This window comes from Populus nigra, chromosome 14 (genome assembly GCF_951802175.1).
Source record: "Populus nigra chromosome 14, ddPopNigr1.1, whole genome shotgun sequence".
Taxonomy (NCBI): domain Eukaryota; kingdom Viridiplantae; phylum Streptophyta; class Magnoliopsida; order Malpighiales; family Salicaceae; genus Populus; species Populus nigra.
The window spans coordinates 14,933,363-14,957,161 of record NC_084865.1 but is presented as its reverse complement, the minus strand read 5'-3'; the positions used below and the strand labels follow the sequence as shown (position 1 = coordinate 14,957,161).

The 23,799-nt window shown below is 37.2% G+C and overlaps 3 protein-coding genes across 3 annotated transcripts in view; all 3 read left to right on the top strand.

The window, feature by feature from the left end:
- LOC133673070 (histone acetyltransferase HAC1-like) overlaps positions 1 to 23,799 on the top strand; it is a 54,852-nt gene that overhangs the window by 11,314 nt on the left and 19,739 nt on the right. The window lies entirely within an intron of this gene.
- On the top strand, positions 1,772 to 10,744 carry LOC133672800 (uncharacterized). Its single transcript, XM_062093332.1, has 5 exons — positions 1,772 to 2,487; positions 2,790 to 3,052; position 3,246; positions 8,527 to 10,084; positions 10,204 to 10,744. Exons 2-5 carry the CDS (start codon positions 2,889 to 2,891, stop codon positions 10,596 to 10,598), a joined length of 2,118 nt encoding a protein of 705 aa, XP_061949316.1. The 5' UTR covers positions 1,772 to 2,487; positions 2,790 to 2,888; the 3' UTR covers positions 10,599 to 10,744.
- LOC133672283 (histone acetyltransferase HAC1-like) lies at positions 13,245 to 23,474 on the top strand. Its single transcript, XM_062092660.1, has 17 exons — positions 13,245 to 13,692; positions 14,018 to 14,302; positions 14,688 to 14,802; positions 15,101 to 15,398; positions 15,489 to 15,995; positions 16,135 to 17,954; positions 18,509 to 18,805; positions 18,895 to 19,173; positions 19,599 to 19,727; positions 19,831 to 20,031; positions 20,147 to 20,289; positions 20,386 to 20,698; positions 20,877 to 21,016; positions 21,434 to 21,512; positions 21,646 to 22,038; positions 22,588 to 22,805; positions 22,894 to 23,474. The coding sequence occupies exons 2-17, from the start codon at positions 14,100 to 14,102 to the stop codon at positions 23,006 to 23,008; spliced, it is 5,250 nt and encodes a 1,749-aa protein (XP_061948644.1). The 5' UTR covers positions 13,245 to 13,692; positions 14,018 to 14,099; the 3' UTR covers positions 23,009 to 23,474.

Sequence of the window (23,799 nt, the reverse complement as noted above, 5' to 3'; positions counted from 1 at the left end):
GAGCTTTAATTTTATTTTTATTTTTTAAAAGTTATTTTATTGTCAAAAGATCATTGATATATTTTAATAATATTTAGATGATATTTTTAGAAAAAATCTAACCTAGCTTGTGGTGTCATGCGGGCGACGCCTCGGGCCACCTATTTATGTACGATATGGGCTTGATGCTGCTGGAAGGCTTGATGTGTCTCTATTATCATTGCAGGCTTTCTCACAGGCACTCCTTTCTGGTAAGTTTCCCACCATTTTGAGGTGAACTAGTTCCTTGCATACCGAGCTTCATCCAAGTCATTAGGACCTAACTTTTAAGATCGGTGCTAATTCCATGCAACTGAAAAAAAAAAAAAAAAAAGAAGCCATGTCATTTTTATACGTAAAAAATCATCTCAATCTAATAATTTAAATTGTTAGGTAAAGTCTTAGGATATAATTTATATTATTTTCTAACACACCCTTTCAAGTGAAAGTCATTTGAACTTGAAACTTACATATGCTCACTTTACCTTGTATTTAATTTTTATCAAATAAATAGAAATAAAAAGATTTAAACTCGTGACTGCTTAGTCATTAAAATTCTAATACTATATTAAAAAATTATCTCAACTCAATAATTTAAATTATTAAATAAAATTTTAAAATATATTTATATTATTCAACCATTCCATCTAATTTTGTCAGCTGTGGCTGATCCTTGTCAATCCTGCACCTGTATAATGCTAGTTCCATCTTGGAAACAGGGACTGCTAGGGGATGCGGGTGGCCATATCGTATCAAAAGGGAATCAAATGAAGATCTTTCAACATCATCACTAATTCTTAATTCTCCATGGACATAAATAATGCAGGCAGGCAACCAAGGGAAGGGATGGGATCCTCGAGGGGTCATTTCCCATGGATATTAGTTTGTTTAGGTTCTGTTTGTTTATTAAAAAATATTTTTTTTAAAAAAATAAATTTTAAAAAATAATTTATTTTATGATATTTGATAGTATAATAAAAAAATAAGTTGAAAAATAATTTTCAGTATTTAGTTATGTCATGGAAAATAAACTGAAAAATAACTTATTAATATTTTATTTTTTTCAAGTTTATTAAAATAATAAGGAACAAATCTTACAAATTAAAAATTTGAATGAAAATGAAATTGAAAAAATAAATATAATTTAATAAATTATCTCAAATAAAATAAATAATAATCAAAATAATAGAGATCAAATTTAAAAAAATAAAACAAAATGAAAAATGAGGAAATTAAAATAATAATAATTAAAATTTCATAAATTATTTAAAATAAAATAAGTAATAATCAAAAGAATGAGAACCAAATTTGATACATAAAAAATTTCAATAAAAAAATAATAAAAGAAAAACAAATAACACTTATAAAAAGAGAACTAAAGTTAATATAAAAATTAAATTTTAAGAGATGAAATTAAATATATATATATATATATATATATATATATATATATATATATATATATATATATGAGACAATCAAAAGTTTGAGAATCAAATTTGATATAATTAGATAATAATATGATATTTTTAAATTTTTTATAACTTTCAGAAAGTGTTTTCCGTCCAAATTTTTCAGGAAAATACTTTCTTGGAAATCAAGTCAAATTTTTTTTATTAAAAAATATTTTTCTTTGATCAACTTTTTTAATATTAAATAAATACAAAAATAATTTAAAAATAATTTTTTAAAAAATAAATTTCAAAAAAACAAACATTGCGTTAATTAATGTTGTGAAACTACTAGTTACAATTATTACGCTGCCTGCAGAAACGTTATCTTTTGGGTTTAACTATCTTGAGTTCCTCCTAGCAGTTTTGTTCCTTCTCATGATTCAGTTTCATTGTCTAAGAATATCGTTTCTGATTTCTGAGGCCATTGGAATACAAAGCCAGCCTCGCCAACAAGGTAGGAAGGGAGAACTAGCTAATAATGAGATGAACTGGTAAGAAAAAATATGTACCAAAACAAAAGATATATCAGGTCTGTAACTGTATAAACATGATTATTCAACCACCCTGTTAATTCTACCTATGTAAAGGGCCTTATTTTAGCATTTCTTTCAAAAAGTAGTGTCGCTTGTGCTGTTTGTTACACACGGCACCTGCCAATTGCCATGATCAAACCGCAGCGCCTCCAATGGCAACACCTCATCTGCATCACCATCAACTGGTCTGGTGGCGCGTTAATCTTATTCGAGTGGAGTTGGGTTAGGACTTAATGACAGAACATAATTCAACATAGATTCAAGCACGTGTCCTCAATGCCCTCGGGATTCTCAGTCGAAACCATTTTACAGTTACAGACTAGAGAACACGCAGAAATGAGAGAGAGAGAGAGAGAGAGAGAGAGAAGCTGCAAATAAAAGAAAAGCCGACTGAGTGATAGATTCTTGGAGATAAATTCTCAGTCTTCCTTCTTTGTGACTATTCCCCATTCTCTTAGCTTTCGAAGTCTGGACTCTAAAAGGTACCTTTTTTTTTTCCACTCTCTCTGTTGTTTTGGTCTCTTGAATGTGTAAAACCATGCTGTTTCTTCTCATTTGTACATATTTTATTTTCTGGTGGGTAAGCTAGTTATTGTTAGCCCCAAAAGGCTTTTTTCTTCTACTTTCACTCTCTGATGTGTAAAGTTTAGGCCTTTATGTCTAAAGATGAAAATTTTCTTCTTTGGTCTAATTTCTTATGTGCTTGTACCAAATGGGCTTTACTTGACAGGTCTATTTATTTCTGCAATTGTATTCCCTTGAGTTGTTTTGTGTGGATTTGCAGCGGAAGCTTGCTGAGAACACTTTGCACATATTGAGGGCTCTCTGCTAAATTGAGATTGCGCAATTTTAAGGATTTCCTTCTTCTCTTAAATTTAGCGTGATGACTGCTGGTGAAGTGTCCATTAATATTCATGATCATGGTGCTGCTCTTGATGAGAAAAAGAAAAGAGTTCAATGCAATTACTGTGGTAAAGTACTGAGTGGTTTCTCCCGTCTTAAGTACCACGTAGGAGGTATACGAGGGGATGTAGTGCCATGTGAAAAGTGTTGAATATTAAACTCAATCTAGATGGTCAAGGAAGGCAACCACCAGCTGCCACTGACCAGCCGCCACCGACCAGCCGCCAGCCGCCTTCACACCACCGTCCGCAGCCGCCTTCACACTTGAAGGTTGAATTTTCTTGTTTTGAATTCGTGTATAAATAGCAAGCTGAGCTTATGTTATTATGAGTGGGAGAGTAGAGAGAGTAGAGAGAAACACTAGAGAGAAAGAAAGAGGGTGTGTATTGTTAAGCTTGTTGTATTTATTTTAGCTCCTGTAAGCTTGCGTTCTTGAAATAAAACCTTGTGTTTTATCCCCTCTGAGTGTTTCAAAGCCACCATCAGTGGTTCCTCCCACCAACAATTGGTATCAGAGCCCCGTTCGTCAGAAAACAGAAGTATTTTCTGGGATAGCCGAATTTTCAAAGTTGTCAAAAACAAGTTTTGATCATTCCACCGTGTAGAGCTCATCCATACGAACTCACTGCCGCAAAAATCAGCTCAATCGGACACCGGGGTGATCCACACGCGCCTCCTGAAGTTACGGTAACTGTAGCCCAGTCGCACCCACGCGCGCCAGAGGAAGAAGACGAGTGACGTCCACGCGCGCCATATTTGAGCCGTTTAAGCCGCGACGCGCCAAGCCGAGCCAAGCCTCAAGCCGAGCCACCAGCCGAGCCGAAGAATATTCCCGAGAATATTCCCTTTTCAAGCCGAGCCGCTAAGCCGAGCCGCTATTAGCCGAAGCCGAGCCGATAGAATATTCCACAGAATATTCCCGGTTCAACCCAGCGAACCGCCCGACGCCCAGAATTGGTTTTTGGACCGGTTCACCCATTTTCTGACCTGATTTCTAAAAAGTCAGACCGGTTCACAACTATTTCGACCATTTCGGATCGATCTACAGTGTCCGTTTTGCCAAATTCAAGTCCCAGAAGGAGATATAGTCATTCCAAGAGCAAAATGACTACAGAAAGTACACAAACACTCATCCCGAAGCTGACCAAAGACAACTATGATAGTTGGTGCATCAGATTGAAGGCATTCCTTGGTTCACAAGAGTGTTTGGAGATTGTACACTATGGTTATGATGAACCAGAGTCCAAAGAAGAAGAAGAAGCTTTACAAGAGGCACAGAAACAAGCCCTGAAAGTCAACAGAAAGAAGGACAACAAAGCAAAGACCATCATCTACCAAGGTCTTGATGAAGATACATTCGAGATCATAGCTTCCGCTGAAACATCAAAAGACATATGGGAGGCTCTCCAACAAAAATACAAAGGTGCCGACAGAATCAAGAAGATTCGTCTTCAATCTTTGCGAGGTGAATTTGAATTATTGCAGATGAAGTCCTCGGAGTCTATTTCTGATTATCACACAAGAATTATGGTGATAGTCAATCAGATGAGGAGAAATGGAGAAGCCATCGTCGATTCTCGAATTACTGAGAAAATTTTGAGATCCCTAGATCCAAAATTTGATTTTGTTGTTGTCGCTATTGAAGAGTCCAAGAAAGTGGACAAGTTGACAGTGGATGAACTTATGAGTTCTTTGCAAGCTCATGAGCAGAAGATTGTAAAGCGAAATGGAGATAAGGCCATTGAGCATGCCTTACAAGCAAAGCTGTCTCTCAAGGACAGATATGAGCAAGGGGAGACCTCAACAAGTGCTCAAGCAGGAAGTCAACAATCTAGAGGAGGATTCCAGAGATTCCAAGGAAGAGGTTCTTGGAATACAAGCTTCAGAGGAAGAGGTGGCAGAAATACCACCAGAGGAGGCCAAAGACAACAAGCATTCACTCCTAGAGGAAGAGGAGGCGGTTACAATAACCGTGATAAGAGAAATATCCAGTGTTATAGGTGCAATCAATTTGGGCACTATAGCACTGAATGTCAAAGGAAAGCTTCGTTGGAGATACGTGAGCAAGCCAACTATGCAGAGAAGGATGACAGAGAAGAAGCTGCATTTCTTGTCCAACAAGAACTTGGCGAGAAACAGGAGAATATATGGTATCTAGATACTGGAGCCAGCAATCACATGTGTGGCTACCGAGAGTTATTTGGTGATCTAGATGAGACCAAGCAAGGTCTAGTTACTTTTGGAGATACCTCAAAGGTTCCATTCAAAGGTAAAGGCAGCATCCCAATCAAGTTGAAGAACGGCGATTCCAGCTACATCGCCAATGTCTATTATGTCCCAGCCATAAAGCAGAACCTGATCAGCTTAGGTCAACTTATGGAGAGAGGTTATACTTTTTACTCGAAGAATTGTCATCTGGCAATTAGAGACAACAATGGGAGATTAATGGCCTATGTGAAAATGTCCAAGAATAGGATGTTTCCTTTGAACATCCAGTATGATGCAGCAAGATGTTTGAGTGCCATCACCAACAGTGAAGAATGGCTTTGGCACCTGAGGCTTGGACATCTGAATTTCACAAGTCTGAAGATGCTAGCAAGCAAGAAGATGGTCAAAGGTTTGCCTCACATTGATCATCCAGATGAAGTCTGTGAGAGTTGTGTCCTCAGCAAACATCACAGATCCAGTTTTGCCAAAGAAGTCAACTGGAGAGCAAAGAGGCCACTGGAGTTAGTGCACACAGATGTGTGTGGCCCAATAACGCCTATGTCGACTGGACAAAATAGGTACTTCCTCACGTTTATTGATGATTTTAGCAGAAAGACGTGGATATACTTTCTGAAGAGGAAGTCAGAAGTATTCAATTGTTTTAAAGATTTTAAAGCAATTGTGGAGAAGCAAAGTGGCTACATGATCAGAACCGTGAGATCTGATCAAGGTGGAGAATATACAGCAAATGACTTTGAAGCCTATTGTACACAACAAGGCATCAGACATCAGACAACACCTGCTTATACACCACAGCTGAATGGTGTAGCTGAAAGGAAGAATCGCACGATTCTTGACATGGCAAGAAGTCTGCTCAAAGCAAAGAAGTTGCCCAAGCAATACTGGGCTGAAGCTGTATCATGTGCAGTGTATCTACTGAATCGCTGCCCAACCAGAAGTTTGCAAGGAGTCATTCCAGAAGAAGCATGGAGTGGTCACAAACCAAGTGTTACTCATCTACGAGTCTTTGGTTGTGTGGCATATGCAAAGATCCCAGATGCAAAAAGGAGAAAGCTTGATGATAAAAGCGAGAAATGCATCTTTGTCGGATATGGTGAAAGAAGGATGGGATACAAGCTGTATAATCCCATCACGAAGAAGGTGATTATGAGTAGAGATGTTATCTTTGAAGAAGATAAATCTTGGGAATGGAATGATGATAAAGAAGCAGTCAAATGGATCAATATTGATTTGATCCTTGAAGGTGAAGAAGTACCAACAGTACTTGTCGAAGAACCGATTGTGCCAGCAGCTGAACCACAAAGTCCGGTACACAGATTCCCTGTATTCAACAGGAGGAACACACCAGGAGCATCATCATCAACACCACCATCAGCATCCTCATCAGAAGAACCAAGAAGGATGAGAAATCTTGAAGAGCTGTACGACGCCACTCAAGTAATGGAAGATACAAATTTGTTTTGTTTCTTTGCAGATAGTGACCCATTAAGCTTCAATGAAGCTGTCACAGAAGAGAAGTGGATAAAAGCAATGGATGAAGAAATACATGCCATTGAGAAGAATGATACCTGGAAGCTGACTTATCTACCAGAAAACAAGAAAGCAATAGGTGTCAAATGGGTCTACAAGACAAAGAAAAATGCAAAAGGAGAAGTGCAAAGATACAAAGCCAGATTAGTAGCTAAAGGCTACAAACAGAGAGAAGGCATTGACTATGGAGAAGTATTTGCTCCAGTAGCCCGGCTAGAGACAATCAGACTGATGATCTCACTAGCTGCACAACATAGATGGAAGATCTATCAACTCGATGTGAAGTCAGCATTTCTGAATGGCTTCTTAGAAGAAGAGATCTATGTTGAACAACCACTTGGATACATTGATGCTAAAAATGAAGGCAAAGTATACAAGTTGAAGAAAGCTCTCTACGGTTTGAAACAAGCTCCGCGTGCTTGGAATACCAGAATTGACAGGTATTTTCAAGATAATGGATTTGAGAAATGTCCATATGAACACGCCATATATGTGAAGAAAGGAGCAGATGGCAGCATCTTATTTGCGTGCCTGTATGTTGATGATTTGATATTCACCGGCAACAACCCTACCATGTTTGAAGACTTCAAACGAAGCATGGTACAGGAGTTTGAGATGACTGACATTGGTTTAATGTCACATTTTCTTGGCTTGGAAGTAACGCAGAAAGAAGAAGGGATTTTTGTATCCCAAAGCAGTTACGCCAAAGATATTCTTGAAAGGTTCAAGATGGAAAGCTGCAATCCAGTATCAACTCCAGTTGAGAATGGAGTGGAATTGAGGAAGAGTAAGGTTGGAAATGTTGATCCAACTTACTTCAAAAGCTTAGTAGGAAGCTTAAGGTACTTGACATGTACCAGACCGGATATACTCTACGGGGTCGGACTCGTCAGCAGATACATGGAGACACCAGACCAGTCTCATTTGAATGCAGCCAAGAGAATTCTTCGCTACATCAAAGGCACAATGAATGAAGGTATGTTTTATACCTCAAGTAAAGACTTTAATCTTGTAGGCTACTCGGATAGTGATTGGGGTAGAGATCTGGATGAAAGGAAAAGCACAACAGGGTTTGTCTTTTTCATGGGAGACACATCTTTCACATGGTCATCCAAGAAGCAATCGATTGTCACATTATCAAGCTGTGAAGCTGAGTATGTTGCTGCTAACTCAGCCGTATGCCATTCAATATGGTTAAGGAATATGCTGAAGTTTTTGGGATTTCCTCAAGAAAATCCTACGGAGATTTATATAGACAATCGATCAGCAATCGCATTGGCAAAGAACCCAGTGTATCATGAGAGGAGCAAACACATTGATACACGTCATCACTTTATTCGGGAACATGTGAAGAATGAAGAAGTCCAACTAATATCTTGCAACACAAATGATCAAGTTGCAGACATCTTCACAAAGCCTTTGAAGAGAGAAGTATTTATCCGATTAAAGTTCATGCTTGGCATGATATCTCTCGATTGAGTTTAAAGGGGAGATTTGTTGAATATTAAACTCAATCTAGATGGTCAAGGAAGGCAACCACCAGCTGCCACTGACCAGCCGCCACCGACCAGCCGCCAGCCGCCTTCACACCACCGTCCGCAGCCGCCTTCACACTTGAAGGTTGAATTTTCTTGTTTTGAATTCGTGTATAAATAGCAAGCTGAGCTTATGTTATTATGAGTGGGAGAGTAGAGAGAGTAGAGAGAAACACTAGAGAGAAAGAAAGAGGGTGTGTATTGTTAAGCTTGTTGTATTTATTTTAGCTCCTGTAAGCTTGCGTTCTTGAAATAAAACCTTGTGTTTTATCCCCTCTGAGTGTTTCAAAGCCACCATCAGTGGTTCCTCCCACCAACAAAAAGGTCGCTGAAAATGTGAGGGAATCATTCAGAAGCATGTTGTTAGAAACTAAAAGAGCGAGTCGTGACAATGAAGTTCAGAATCTGTATCACCCAGATCTCCCTTGGAAGAGATATTGTTCCCCTGACTTGAATGCTGCTAAGCGTAAGAAGCGGGATGCCAATCAAACCACAGGTTGTGGGAGTGGAATGCATGCAGAGATGCACTCTGTGGTAGAAGATGATATGACTGAACATGTTTCAGTTAATAATAGAAGAAGAGCCATGAGTAGTGGAGCAAAGGAAAATGTAATGTCAAGGCAAGCTCAAAGATGCATTGGCAGATTCTTTTACGAAACGGGTTTTGATTTCAGTGCTTCCACTTTGCCTAGCTTCCAGAGAATGATAAATGCCAGTCTTGATGATGGTCATTCAGAGTATAAGGTTCCTTCTTTACAAGATTTGAAAGGATGGATCCTCCATGATGAAGTAGAGGAGATGAAAACATATGTGAACGAGATTAGTCGTTCATGGGCAAGCACTGGGTGCAGTGTTTTGCTGGATGGATGGGTTGATGAGAAGGGTCGCAACCTGGTTAGTTTTGTTGTGGAATGCCCTGGGGGTCCAACTTATCTCCGCTCAGCTGATGTTTCAGCTATCATTGATGATGTGAATGCCTTACAGTTGTTGCTGGAAGGAGTTATTGAGGAGGTTGGGATTGACAACGTAGTTCAAATTGTAGCTTTTTCTACAGTAGGCTGGGTGGGGGCTGTAGGCGAGCAGTTTATGCAAAGATATTGGTGTGTGTTCTGGTGTGTGAGTGCATCTCATTGCATTGAGCTCATGCTTGAAAAAATCGGGGCAATGGATTCCATCAGAAGAACACTGGAAAAGGCAAAGATCATTACGAAGTTCATCTATGGACATAAAAAAGTTTTGAAACTTATGAGAAATCATATGGATGACTACGACTTGATAAAGCCCTCCAAGATGAAGTTGGCAATGCCTTTCTTCACCTTGGAGAATATTCTATCAGAAAAGAAGAACTTGGAGGAAATGTTTGATTCATTTGAGTGGAAGACCTCAGTCTGGTCTTCCACTGTGGAGGGAATGCGAGTGGCTCATCTGGTCGGGGATCACTCCTTCTGGAGTGGAGCTGAGATGGCCTCAAAAGCAACCGTGCCACTGCTGCGTGTTCTTTGCTTGGTTAATGAGGGAGATAAGCCGCAAGTGGGATTCATATATGAAACCATGGATCAAGTAAAAGAGACAATTAAAAAGGAATTCAAAAACAAGAAATCAGATTATACACCTTTTTGGACAGCAATAGATGACATCTGGGATACGCATCTCCATAGCCCTCTACATGCAGCTGGTTATTATTTGAACCCATGTCTGTTCTATTCATCTGATTTCTACAGTGACCCAGAGGTTACATTTGGGCTGTTATGTTGCGTTGTTCGTATGGTGGCAGACCAGCGCACTCAACTAAAAATAACATTTCAGCTTGACGAGTATAGACATGCTAGAGGTTCTTTTGAAGAGGGAAAAGCAATTGTCAAAAGAACCAATATTTCTCCAGGTAAAGGCTATTCCTTCGCTTTGTTTCCTTTTACCCCCTTCCCTCTAATCTTGATTGCTTCATTGACTTGGCCATGAACTAAGTTTTTAACTTCGACGCCCCTGTAAATTTGAATGCAGCTCAATGGTGGTGTACCTATGGGAAACAATGTCCTGAGCTGCAAAGATTTGCCGTCAGAATTCTGAGCCAAACCTGTGATGGCGCATCTAGGTATGGCCTGAAGAGGATTATGGCTGAGAAGCTCCTCACGGATAGAAGGAACCCTATCGGGCAACAAAGACTGAGGGACTTAACGTTCATTCATTACAACTTGCAGGTGCAAAACAAACGATCTGGTTTCAGAAGCGATGTTGTTAGTGAAGAGATTGATCCAATGGATGACTGGGTTGTGGACGAAGCACCACAGGAGGTTGTGCCTGAAAATGGGGACCGTGGATTGATGGACTCAGAGGGCAGTGAAGCTGAAGGACATCGTGGAATTCAAGCAAAGGAGGAGCCCATCGAAGATGCATAACCACAAAAATGTAGTGGTAGCTCTCTCGTTTTTTGTTTTTTTGGCTCTTGCATGGGATGGAACCATCATATCCTTTTTGTAATTAGCCTTCTGTTTCTGAAGTCTTTATATCTAAATATAATGTAGGATGTTTATATTTTTTTCTTCTCCTCCGTTGAAGGTGCCATGCTCCTGGAATGCTGCTAAACATTATCTAAATACATTTATTGTGCCTTCATTTTATTGGTGGATTTTGATTAAAAAAAAGGAATAAAAATCAAATATTTGAATAAAAACAAATGATATTGTTTATAAATATTAAATAGGTTTTAATTTATATGGTAATATCTTAAGGCGTTGACGATAAATTCTATAACGAAAGTGATGATTAATTCGAAGCTTTACTCGTTAGCCAAATCCTATTTTTATTTATTTTCCATACGAAGCTAATTATCAGTAGCTGTATTACCTTTTCTATAATTAATTATCCTTCATTAATCAATTATTACCTCTCTATGATTTCATGTCTTCTCTTTATTCTCTCTCTACATAAAAATATTACGATAATTATTAAACCTCCTTTGAATAAAATTCTTATCTAAAAAACCCATCAATATATTTTTCCATCTTAACCCCAAATTAAAATATTCATTTAAAAAATACAGAAATATTTAATGATTTTATGTTGAAAATATTTTGTAAGATTATATATCTCTAATGTTACATTTTCAATTTTTATGCTATGTATACAGCTGTGTTTTATAATATAAATTATACTTAAATATATGATTCAATATTCTTTTTTTTTTCTTTAAACTAATCAAATACAACTACAACTAGAAAAAAAAAGTGTCTTCTTAAATAATTGTCTAAATAATGGTTGCAATTTGAAGAAACCGATTATTATATATTATATAATATTATTGTACACACACACACATATATATATATATATGTATATATATATATGTGTGTGTGTGTGTGTGTGTATATGTGTATATATATATATGTGTGTGTGTGTGTGTTTGTTTTGCACATATAAATATAATTTCTATCAAAATTGATTTTGGCAATTATCCCTAAAGTATTTCTCAAATGACTTATCTCTTCATAATATCATTAGCAGAAGCAACGATATGAACACACCTCTCCCTTTTAATGAAGCTTGTGAGCAAGGAGTGTTATTATTTTTTCATTTCTTAAATGTCTCAAATGGCAATATTCTCCCATCATCTTCTACCTCTAGCTTCTAGTCAAGCTATTAATTAGCCAAGACTCCATGAAAACTAACAAGAAATGGTTTCAAGATAACCTTAAGAGGTGTAGTTTAACTAAAAAGGTTCTAAATTTTATCTTTAGAGATCATCAGTTCGAGTCCTATAAATTTCAGGGCCACTGAAGACTTACATAGTCGTTAACTTTAGGGCCCGTGAGATTAGTCGAAGTGCACGCAAAGCTGATCCAGATACCCACATTAAACTTAAAAAAGAAATGGTTTCAAGATGAAGGAGAAAATGGAATGAGTCTATTAATAATAAAAAAAAGAAAAAAAACATTAGAGCTTTTGCTTTTATTTTAGGGTGCTTTTTAAATTTAAAAATACATCAAATTAATTTTTTAAAAATATTTTTAATTTATTAATATAAAAAATATAAAATATAAAAAATATTTTCAAATGAAAGATGTTTTGAAAAACACTTTATATTACAATCTCAAACATACTCTAAATACTATAAAAAATCAGTAATAAATGGATTTTTATTAATAATTACTTTGCACGATTTATATATTCTTAAAAATTCTTCAAATTTAAAAGGATTATGAATACAATAATGTAAAAGAATGAACGCATCAACCTAATCATATGATTTCATATTTACTGATTATATTTCTTGACTCAATCGATATAGTCCTCACGTCACCCATTTATAGGATTTGTTTGGCAGTATAGTTGCGGTTGCTTTTCAAATAGCTTTTCGTGTCAAAATACATGCTAATGATGTTTTTTTATTTTTTAAAAATTATTTTTGATATCAGCACATCAAAATGATTTGAAAACACTAAAAACATATTAATTTGAAGTTAATAAAAAAATAATTTTTTTTTAAATTTTATCAAAAACACTTTTAAAACACAAAAACAAACAGGTTTTATAAACAAAGGCAACGAACCAAGATCCTCAAAATAGTAAGCACACGGCAGAAAAATGATACAAAGTCAAAGTATTAGATTAGAAAGAAGAAGTAAATGATTCCATGTTTTTTTTTTAAATTTAATTTTTTTATTTAAATTTAATTTTTTTATTTTTAAATTATGCTGATATTAAAAATAATTTTTAAAAAATAAAAAAATATTATTTTAAAATATTTTAAAATAAAAAATATCTTATTCAAATATTTTTTTTTGATTAACATCAATATCTAGATTAACTTTTATATACCTTAATTAATCTAATAAATTTTAAAATTAATAATCATTTAAATATCGAGTGCCAATCTTGTTAGCCGATCCAAACATTCTTGAACATATGAAAAAGAAGTGTAGTGAAAATTAAAGATAAATGGAGGGGCACTGACGTCACTTCCCACCATCTTGGTTTATCCTCTAGACCACATGAGTTCCTCTCTCCTTTAATTAAATAAACTCCCATTTTTTTTTCTTTCTTCTATTTTCGCAACCCTAAAAAACAGAAGAAAAACAAACCCTTTGTGCCGGGTGTCGTCTGTCTCTCTTCATCGCTTCTTAAAAAAAAAAAAGAAAAAGAAAAAGAAAAAGGAAAAAGAAAAGAAAGAAAATTCAACTCAGCCTGCCTTTCTTCCTTCCTCGTCCAAACGAACGAAAAACCAAACTGAATCTCTGTCCATGTCCATGTCCATGTCCATGTTTTGGTGTCTTGTCTTGTCTTATTATTATTATTTTTGAATTAAATCAATAATCTTCATTCTCCGATTGATTGATTTCCATCTTCGTCCTTCGTTCTTTAAAAAAACTAAAATTAAAACTAAAAAAAAATTCGAATTTGTCGCGCGATTGGACGATCAGTTATCGAGTTCCAATTCGAAGGTTAAAGCTTCGCTTTGCTTGCGATCTCTCTCCCTCTTTCCGTCAATTTCAGGTTTGCTAGGGTTTCTAAAATTTGATCGATTCGATTCAATTACCTAATTGTTTAATTGTTTTAGGGTTTTTCTTGCTTACCATTTCAATTCACTTTCTATTCATTCAATTTTCTATCTTCAATTCAATTCAATTCACTTTGATTATTATTATTATTTTTAAAAATCAATTCCATCAATTACCCTAATTTCAATTTCATCATTTTTATGTGATCAATCAATGTAGTGAGTAGTGGGCGATTCAAAGTAGTGATTTTTTCTTTCTTTTTTAATGTTTTAAAGTCGTTTCCTTTTTGATTTGTTGTTTTGTTTGTTTGGCTGTTGCAGTTGGAGAGCATGATAATTACAAGTAGTAGTAGTAGTAGTAAAAGTAATAGTCAGTTATTGGTGTAAAAAAAAGGAGAAGGAGATGAATGTGCAAGCGCATCTGTCCGGGCAAATCTCCGGGCAGGCTCAGAATCAGTTACAGCCCCAGCAAAATGGGAATCAACAGATGCAGAATTTATCAGCTCCTACCACTGGAGGTGTTGCTGCTGCCCGTGCTCATTCTGTTAATGTGTACAATGCTGAACCTGAGCTTCATAGACATCGCTGGTTTATGCAACAAAAAATGTAAGACTGTCAGTTTCACCTTTACTTCCCATATTAGTTCAACTTGAGCTATTTCAGTAATATCTGAATTTGATTGCTATTGATGTATATGTTCATGTCCGTTGTATTTGCTATTTATAGAAGCATGGTTTAACACACTAAGCTCTGTTTGGTAATGTGTTTTGCTAGGAAAAAGCATTATGCTTCTCAAAAGCGAAAGCACCTGCATCGCTTTACCAAACACTTATGGCTATTGAGATATAGGAAATGACAATTCTAGTTTTTTATTCTAGTACCCAACTTTACATCTATACCCTTTTATTATTATTTTTTTTTATCTCCGAGATGGGAATATCCATGCCTTCTATTACTGACCCTTTTCCTTTATTTTTTACTGTCTTTCTAGATTTTCAATTATATTGCAGAAGCAGTCTCAGCCGGTTGGCGATCAACAGAAACAAAGGTTTAAGGAATTCGCCAAACGATTAGAGGAGGGTCTATTTAAAGCTGCTCAGACAGAGGTTTTTCTCATTCTCTATCTAACCCTTTATTTATGCGTGTATTTAGACTGTTATTTTTGTGTCCCCATTGTCAAGTCCAGAGATATAACTTCATGCTACTTCTTGTAAGAAAGAGGATAAATTGATCACTGAAATAGTGTTCTACTCAAAAAGGCTGAATTTTTGTATCCTAAGAATTGTCTTAAATGTAAACCGCTATACGATTTTTATACAAATTTGCTGGATTTCATTCCTTGATTGTTCTTCAGTGTTTTTTTTCTTTCTTTCAATTTACACTGCAATCAAATCTTTGTTGTAGGATGATTATTTGAACATGAATACCCTAGAGAGTCGTCTGAGTAGTCTGCTCAAGCGCCCCCCTGCGAATAGTCAAAACCAACGGCATCCACAGCTCGTTAATTCTTCCTCATCCATTGGTACCATGATACCAACTCCTGGTATGTCAAATAGTGGGAATTCGAATATGATGACTTCTTCTGTAGATACCATGATGATCTCTTCCAGTGGATGTGATAGCATAGCACCTATAGCTGCCAACACAGGGGGCCTGTTGCCATCTAGTGGCATGCACAATGGTTCCTTTGGTAGACCAGATGGTAATTTGAAGCCTTGTGGCACCTGTAATCTTCCTTGTTAATTGTTGCTTTGTTTACTTTGCGACCATGTCACACAATCTATGCTTGCAGGAAATCTGTCTAATGGCTATCAGCAGTCACCCGCCAATTTTTCCATTAGTTCTGGTGGAAATATGTCATCTATGGGTGTGCAAAGAATGGAAAGCCAAATGATTCCAACTCCTGGATTTAGCAGCAGCAGCAACAACAACAACAACAACAACAATCAGTCTTACATGAATGTGGAATCTTCTAATATCAGTGGTGGTTTTTCGACTGCTGACTCTGCCATGGTATCACAGACACAGCAGCCAAAGCAGTACATTGGCAGTCAGAACAGTCGCATACTGGCAAATTTTGGCAGCCAAATGGGTAGCAATATTAGGACTGGTTTGCAGCAGAAATCTTATGGATTTGCAAATGGGGCCCTACATGGTGGTATGGGGATGATGGGGAATAATATACCGCTTGCTAATGAGCCTGGTACCTCTGAGGGCTATATGACTTCCACACATTATGTGAATTCGCCTAAACCATTGCCACAGCAGTTTGATCAACATCAGCGACAACTAATGCAAGGTAACCTTCCTCTCCACTTCATCCTCATTTTGAAGTTTTATCATGTCATAGTAACTTCAGAAATTGTTATTTATTTATTTTTTTAATCTTTTTTTTTTGGAAAAAAGAAACATCTAATGGCAGATGAATCTCTTACCAGGTGATGGATATGGGATGAGTAATGCTGATTCTCTTGGATCTGGAAACATATATGGTGCTGTAACATCTGTTGGATCAATGATGAATGCCCAGTCTATGTCCAAAACTAACTCTTCTCTTGTAAATAATCAGTCTAATTTGCATGCCCCTCATCAAGCTGGACATATAAAGCTTCAATCACTTGATCAGTCTGAAAAGATGAATTTCCAGTCTTCACTTCAACAGCAGCAACTTCAACAACATCCTCACCAACAGCAACAACTTCGGCAGCATCCTCATCAATTTCAACAGCAGCAACTTGTTCAACAGCAACGTTTACAGAAGCAGCAAAGTCAGCAGCATCAGCATCTGCTGAACAATGATGCTTTTGGTCAGTCTCTGCTCATATCTGATCCTAGCAGTCAAGTAAAGCGTGAGCCTGGAATGGAGCACCATAATGATGTTTTGCACTCACAAACCTCAGACCACTTTCAAACATCTGAATTGCAAAACCAATTCCAGCAAAATGTGCTTGGAGACCATTCTAGGAATGCGCAGAATCCCCCTCATCCAGACCGACAGCATGACATGAGCTCATCATTGACACAAAATTCACAGCAAATGCAACAGATGTTGCATCCACATCAGTTGGTTTCAGAGTCTCAAAATAATTTTAATGGCCTTTCTGTTGGGACACAATCAGATTCAGCATTGCCAGGTCAATGGTATCCACAATCTCAGGACCGGACTCGCATGCCAGGGAGCATTTCACATGAGCAGCATGTCCAAGAGGATTTCCTCCAGAGAATATCCGGGCAAGGTGAAGCCCAGTGTAATAATTTAGCTTCAGAAGGATCCATTGTCAGCCAAACAGTACCTCCTAGAAGCACATCAGAGCCCCAAAATTCAAATGGTGTCACCTATAGATCTGGAAACGCTAACCGTGACCGGCAATTTAGAAATCAACAGAAGTGGCTTTTGTTCTTGCGGCATGCCCGGCGATGTCCTGCCCCAGAAGGTCAATGTCCTGACCCCAACTGCACTACTGTCCAAAAGCTGTTGAGGCACATGGACAGATGCAACTCCACTCCATGCTCATATCCCCGATGCCAGCATACCAGGATATTGATTCATCACTTTAAGCACTGCAGAGATTCAGGTTGCCCTGTTTGTATTCCTGTTAGAAATTATCTAGAGGCACAAATAAATATACAAATGAAGGCCCGCACTCTTCCAGCCTTAGATTCTGGTTTGCCAAGCAAAGGCAGTGATACTGGAGACAATGCAGCCCGATTGATTTCAAGAACTCCATCAATTGTTGAAAGCTCTGAAAATCTACAACCTTCTCTAAAACGCATGAAGATTGAGCAATCTTCCCAAACTCTTAAACCTGAGATTGAAGTTTCTGTCATATCAGCATCTGCAGTCAGTGATGCTCATGTAACCCTGGATGTCCAGCACCAAGATCACAAGCATGGTGATAATTGTCTGCTGGTTAAGTCTGAGTACATGGAAGTGAAGTTGGAAGTACCTGCAATTTCTAGACAAGGAAGTCCTAGTAATAGTGAGATGAAAAAGGATAACGTGGATGATGTCAGCAGCCAAATGCCTGCAGATGAATCCATGGTACATGATGAGCCTGCCAGTTTAGCTAAGCAGGACAACGTTAAAGTTGAGAAAGAAACTCATCTACTTAAGCAAGAAAATGCTACACGCCCTGCTGAAAATGCAGCTGGAACCAAGTCTGGGAAGCCAAAAATAAAGGGGGTATCATTGACTGAACTGTTCACGCCTGAACAAGTGAGGGAGCATATTATAGGCCTCAGGCAGTGGGTTGGCCAGGTAAGCTTATGCATCTGTTTTTATTCTTCTCATTCCATTCTTTCGAGCTTCATCAGTGGGATGATCTCTACAGTAAATAGCGTTTTCCCAGACAAGTGTGATATTCTTGTTTAAGCATGAAGCTAGAAGCTACATTACAAAGCTATAATTACCTTCCCGCTATATTTTATGGTGTATTTTAATATTCAGATCTTTAATCTGTCTTCCCATTTTGTCAATGGGAACTGTACTGTTCAGGAATATTTGGTCCTGAATGCTGTCGAGAACTTAGTTATGTTTATGTCTATGTTCATAGTGAATGAGTCTAAGCTCTTTGTATTTACTCAATGTGTGATCTTTTTGAAATTTCTTGTTTTCTGCTTCATGTGCTACAAACCTTCTGTTTTGCCCACAAACTTTTCATAACCAAATATTTGATCTAACCTACAGGATCTTTTACTGTTAGTAATATGGTTCTCTTTTGCATGTACAAGGGATTTAAAATTACCATCTGTGCCGAGTAAATATATTGGTTGGATGATAACAGTTTTTGTTTTTCACTTTGATTTGTACAGAGTAAGTCAAAGGCAGAAAAGAACCAAGCAATGGAGCATTCAATGAGTGAGAACTCTTGTCAATTGTGTGCAGTTGAAAAGCTTACTTTTGAACCACCACCAATATACTGTACACCCTGTGGTGCTCGCATTAAGCGGAATGCAATGTTTTATACTATGGGAGCTGGTGATACACGACACTATTTCTGTATTCCATGCTATAATGAGGCTCGTGGGGACACTATTGTTGCTGATGGGAATGCTATTCCAAAGGCAAGACTCGAGAAGAAGAAAAATGATGAGGAGACTGAAGAATGGGTGCGTTTATCTTGTCTTGTATCTGTCCTCCTGCTACATGACAGTCTCAAACAATTGCTTTTACAATGTACTCTTTGATTCTTGTGCAGTGGGTTCAATGTGACAAATGTGAAGCTTGGCAACACCAAATTTGTGCATTATTTAATGGTAGAAGGAATGATGGTGGGCAAGCTGAATATACTTGCCCTAATTGCTACATAACAGAGGTCGAAAGAGGAGAGCGCAAGCCTTTACCACAAAGTGCGGTTCTGGGGGCTAAAGATCTACCTAGAACAATACTCAGTGATCATATAGAGCAGAGGTTATTTAGGACACTGAAGCAGGAAAGACAGGATAGGGCCAGGGCACAGGGGAAAAGTTTTGATGATGTGAGTTACACATCATGCTGTGTCCCGTGATGTTTCTTCTAGTAGCTGATTTTTAAAATCAACTGAGTTTATTTTTATACTGCTAACATATGGACTAGTAATAATTAAATTATGATTGCAGTGCATGTTATATTGAAAGAAGTTTAACTTAAATAGGTATATGCTTATGAAATTGTTGTGGTTTATACTTTGTTTCTGATAAAAAAAAATGAGCATGCAAGAAGATTGTTACACCAAGAGTAAAGAGAATCTTGATTTTGGTGCAAGTACTTCATCAGATTTCTATTTGAGTTCCCATGCTCCAATTATTTTTTATATGAATTCCTATACTCTTAAAAAAATGACCATGGAGTCCTATATTCTTAAAGACCATTAATGCATGGCTGTTGGTGCAATCTAATTTCTTTTACCAATCTGTATCTTAGGTTCCTGGAGCAGAATCACTTGTAGTCCGAGTTGTTTCATCAGTTGACAAAAAGTTGGAAGTGAAGCAGCGATTTCTTGAGATATTTCGGGAGGAGAATTATCCAACTGAATTCCCGTATAAGTCTAAGGTTTGCAGGATACCATGTTTGAGTTAAATGTACAGGCATAAGCTTCAGAAAAGCATTGGGTGTTAGTATTGCAGAAATTATTCACTGAAAAATTTTCTTTCAGGTAGTTTTGCTGTTTCAGAAGATTGAAGGTGTTGAGGTATGCCTATTTGGCATGTATGTTCAAGAATTCGGATCAGAAGCTCACTTTCCAAATCAGCGTCGTGTCTATCTTTCATATCTGGATTCTGTGAAGTACTTCAGACCTGAGATTAAAGCAGTGACTGGAGAGGCTCTCCGTACATTTGTTTACCATGAAATTTTGGTTAGTTTTAATTAGTTATTTATCTTATTTTCAAATGATCTGAGGATATGAACAGTTCATTTAGTTAGGAATTGTAATTGGAGTTGTTGGCTATTATACCTGTTTTATTCCGCAGATTGGATACCTTGAATACTGCAAGAAAAGGGGTTTTACAAGCTGCTACATATGGGCTTGCCCTCCGTTAAAGGGTGAGGATTATATATTGTATTGCCATCCAGAAATCCAGAAAACACCAAAATCTGACAAGCTCCGGGAATGGTGAGCAAAATACCTTCTAACTAGAGATTCCATAGGTTGTTTTACTATTTTTCCTGACTTTTTAGTGTGCTTCACTGAATGTCTATTTCTTTCCAGGTATTTAGTGATGTTACGAAAAGCAGCCAAGGAAAATGTTGTTGTTGACCTCACTAATTTGTATGACCATTTCTTCATATCTACTGGTGAATGTAAGGCAAAGGTCACAGCAGCTAGGCTACCCTACTTTGATGGGGATTATTGGCCTGGTGCTGCAGAGGATTTAATCTATCAGCTTAATCAAGATGAAGATGGGAGAAAACAAAATAAGAAGGGAAGTACCAAAAAGACCATTACAAAAAGGGCTCTAAAAGCATCTGGCCAGGCAGATCTTTCTGGTAATGCATCGAAGGATCTGCTACTGATGCATAAAGTAATTCCTATCCTCTATATCTTACAGCTTAATATCATTTTCCAATCAACTGCTGTTTATCATATGTTATTGTATGTGTTACTCTACAATTCCTGCTACCAGACCCTTGGAGCTTGTTATGATGTCCTTATATTAAGCAATTATAATTGATTTTCTTCTTACAAAACTCTATCTCCAGCTTGGTGAGACAATTTGCCCTATGAAGGAAGACTTTATCATGGTTCACTTGCAGCCTTGCTGTTCTCATTGTTGTATTCTTATGGTATCGGGCACCCATTGGGTTTGCAACCAGTGCAAAAACTTTCAGATTTGTGACAAGTAAGAATCTTCAATCTTCACCTGCATTACTGTCTGGTGAAAAATTTATGTAAAATTATTGCAATTTTTTTTGTGTAACAGTAAACAAGAATCTACTGTAACTACTTAAATGAATAAATGCAGAATTAGAGTAGCATAATTCCTCATAAGCTCTCTCTATATATGTATACAAGCTATTTAAGGGCTTAGTAAACAACCTTTCTTTGAAAGGCGTTGGTACAAGTGATTTGGAAATCTACTTATGTGTGTGTTACAACTTAACATGAAGGAAATTAGGGGTCTAGGGTTTTCAATTGAAGAGCTAGGGGTCTTCTCTGTTTTCAATTGATGGCTCTTAAAAAAGTGCTTTACATTTCCTAATTATATGTTCTTTTAGTGATTTTAAAACTACTGATTTCCGTGCTTGTGTTTCCTAAGGTGTTATGAAGTAGAACAGAAACGTGAAGAAAGAGAGCGACATCCCATCAACCAAAGGGAAAAACATGCATTCTATCATGTAAGCTGCTTGGTCCTAGAAACACTTTTATTCAATGTATATTAAAAGGTCCTTATTTGAAGCTCATTTTTGGTGCTGAGTATAAGCATTTTCCTTTTCTTTAACTATGAAACAACACTGTTAAATTCTGCAGGTTGAAATCACTGATGTACCTGCTGACACAAAGGATAAAGATGAAATTCTCGAGAGTGAATTTTTTGACACGAGACAGGCATTTTTGAGTCTTTGTCAAGGAAACCATTATCAATATGACACTTTACGCCGGGCTAAACATTCCTCAATGATGGTCCTTTACCATCTCCATAATCCAACTGCTCCTGCATTTGTGACAACATGCAATATATGTCATCTTGACATCGAAACGGGTCAAGGTTGGCATTGTGAGGTTTGCCCTGATTATGATGTATGCAATTCTTGTTATCAGAAGGATGGGGGTATGGATCATCCTCATAAGTTGACGAATCATCCATCCCTGGCAGAGCGCGATGCACAGAACAAGGAAGCTAGGCAACAGAGGGTTCTGCAGGTACAATACATTTTCTCTGTTCTTTTTTATACCTTTGACTCTTATCTTGAAAATATAATTGCATGTTCTCGGTAAATCTTGCTGCTTCATCATTTGTTAATTTGTTATATATAAAGACCTGTGAACCTGTTGCTTTACTTAATTATATGAAAAGAGTAATGGAATATGCTGTGAAGTTTTTGTGCATTTTCAGGTACCTATTTACAAGTGATTGCAATTTTTCTACTCTTAATAAATTATGTAGACTTCCCTACGCCATCAAATGGTCTATATATTATTTCACGAAGTTACTGCTACTCTTGGTTGGTTCACAACCTAAAGAATCTAAACCAAGAAAGTTCCTGACCTCATCTATGTGTTATGAGCATTTTCTTTCACAAATTGTTCTGTGGAAATATATGAGAAGTTATGGAATTGATAATTCCTCAATGTTCAAGAATCAATGTTAGGATGACTATTTTGAAACTTGATGATTTAACACTACATTTTTTCATCAGCATTTGTACCAAGCCAATAGGATCTAATGTAATTGTTTATTTGACATTGCAGCTAAGGAAAATGCTTGATCTTCTGGTACATGCATCACAATGCCGTTCTCCACATTGCCAATATCCTAATTGTCGCAAGGTGAAAGGTCTTTTCCGGCATGGGATACAGTGCAAAACTCGTGCATCTGGAGGCTGTGTCCTGTGTAAAAAGATGTGGTATCTCCTTCAACTTCATGCTCGGGCATGCAAAGAATCAGAATGCCATGTTCCACGCTGCAGGTTTATGCATCAACCTTATCTTAAAATCTTTAACTTCGTTGGGGTGATATTATATTATAAATTCTCATATATGTATGCGTTTTTCCAGGGACTTGAAAGAACATTTGAGGAGACTTCAGCAGCAGTCTGATTCACGACGAAGGGCTGCTGTGATGGAGATGATGAGGCAGAGAGCTGCTGAGGTTGCGGGCAATACTGGGTAACCTTTTTGTATATAATATGGTTGTTTTTGGAGAAAAGGGGGCAATAGATGAAGTGTGCTGCTTTGAGGGTGCACCCTGCTTGAAAGGAGGCAGTGACCAAAAATTTTCCGATATAGGTGGTGGTTCATAAGGGGAAAAATATACAATAGTACAACATAGTGGTTTATCATCACAGCTGTTAGGGAATGATTCTTTTATTCATGCTTGGATGGCTCCTACTTTCCTTTCCCTGTGGAGAAAGCAAGTGAAATTCACTGGACTTGAAAGTTTTCCCAGTTCAGCAGCAGCAACAGCTAACTATTTCCCTGCGTCAGAATATATAGGAGTACTGATGCGTGTTAGTCAGTGGCCCAATTTGGTGATTCTTTCATTTTATAATCGATGTATTTTGTTTATGCCATTCTTGTTGGCGAGTGTACTGTACTATGTAATTGTTCTAATCTATTTAAAATGCTTTTCTTACAAAGGAATTGGGGGGGCGGAGATTAGCTTCAAAATCACTAGTCTCCTCTTCTGCTCACCATTTACATGCTTATCCCTTGTTTTCACCTTGATAGTTCAGATACTTGACCTCCCTTTTCTTTTTTGGTAGAATCTCATGTCATGTTGGAAGAGGTAGAATTCTCCAAATTTTCACCAATTCTTTATTTGCTTTCCTTTTTGGTTATTTCCGTTCTGATTTAGCCGCAGTACTGACAAGGGCTCTTATGCATTTATTGGCCCATCAACAGCTGACGTTTCACTCTCTGCAAGCTACGGCCATTTGAGAAAATTCGTTAAAAAAGAAAGTC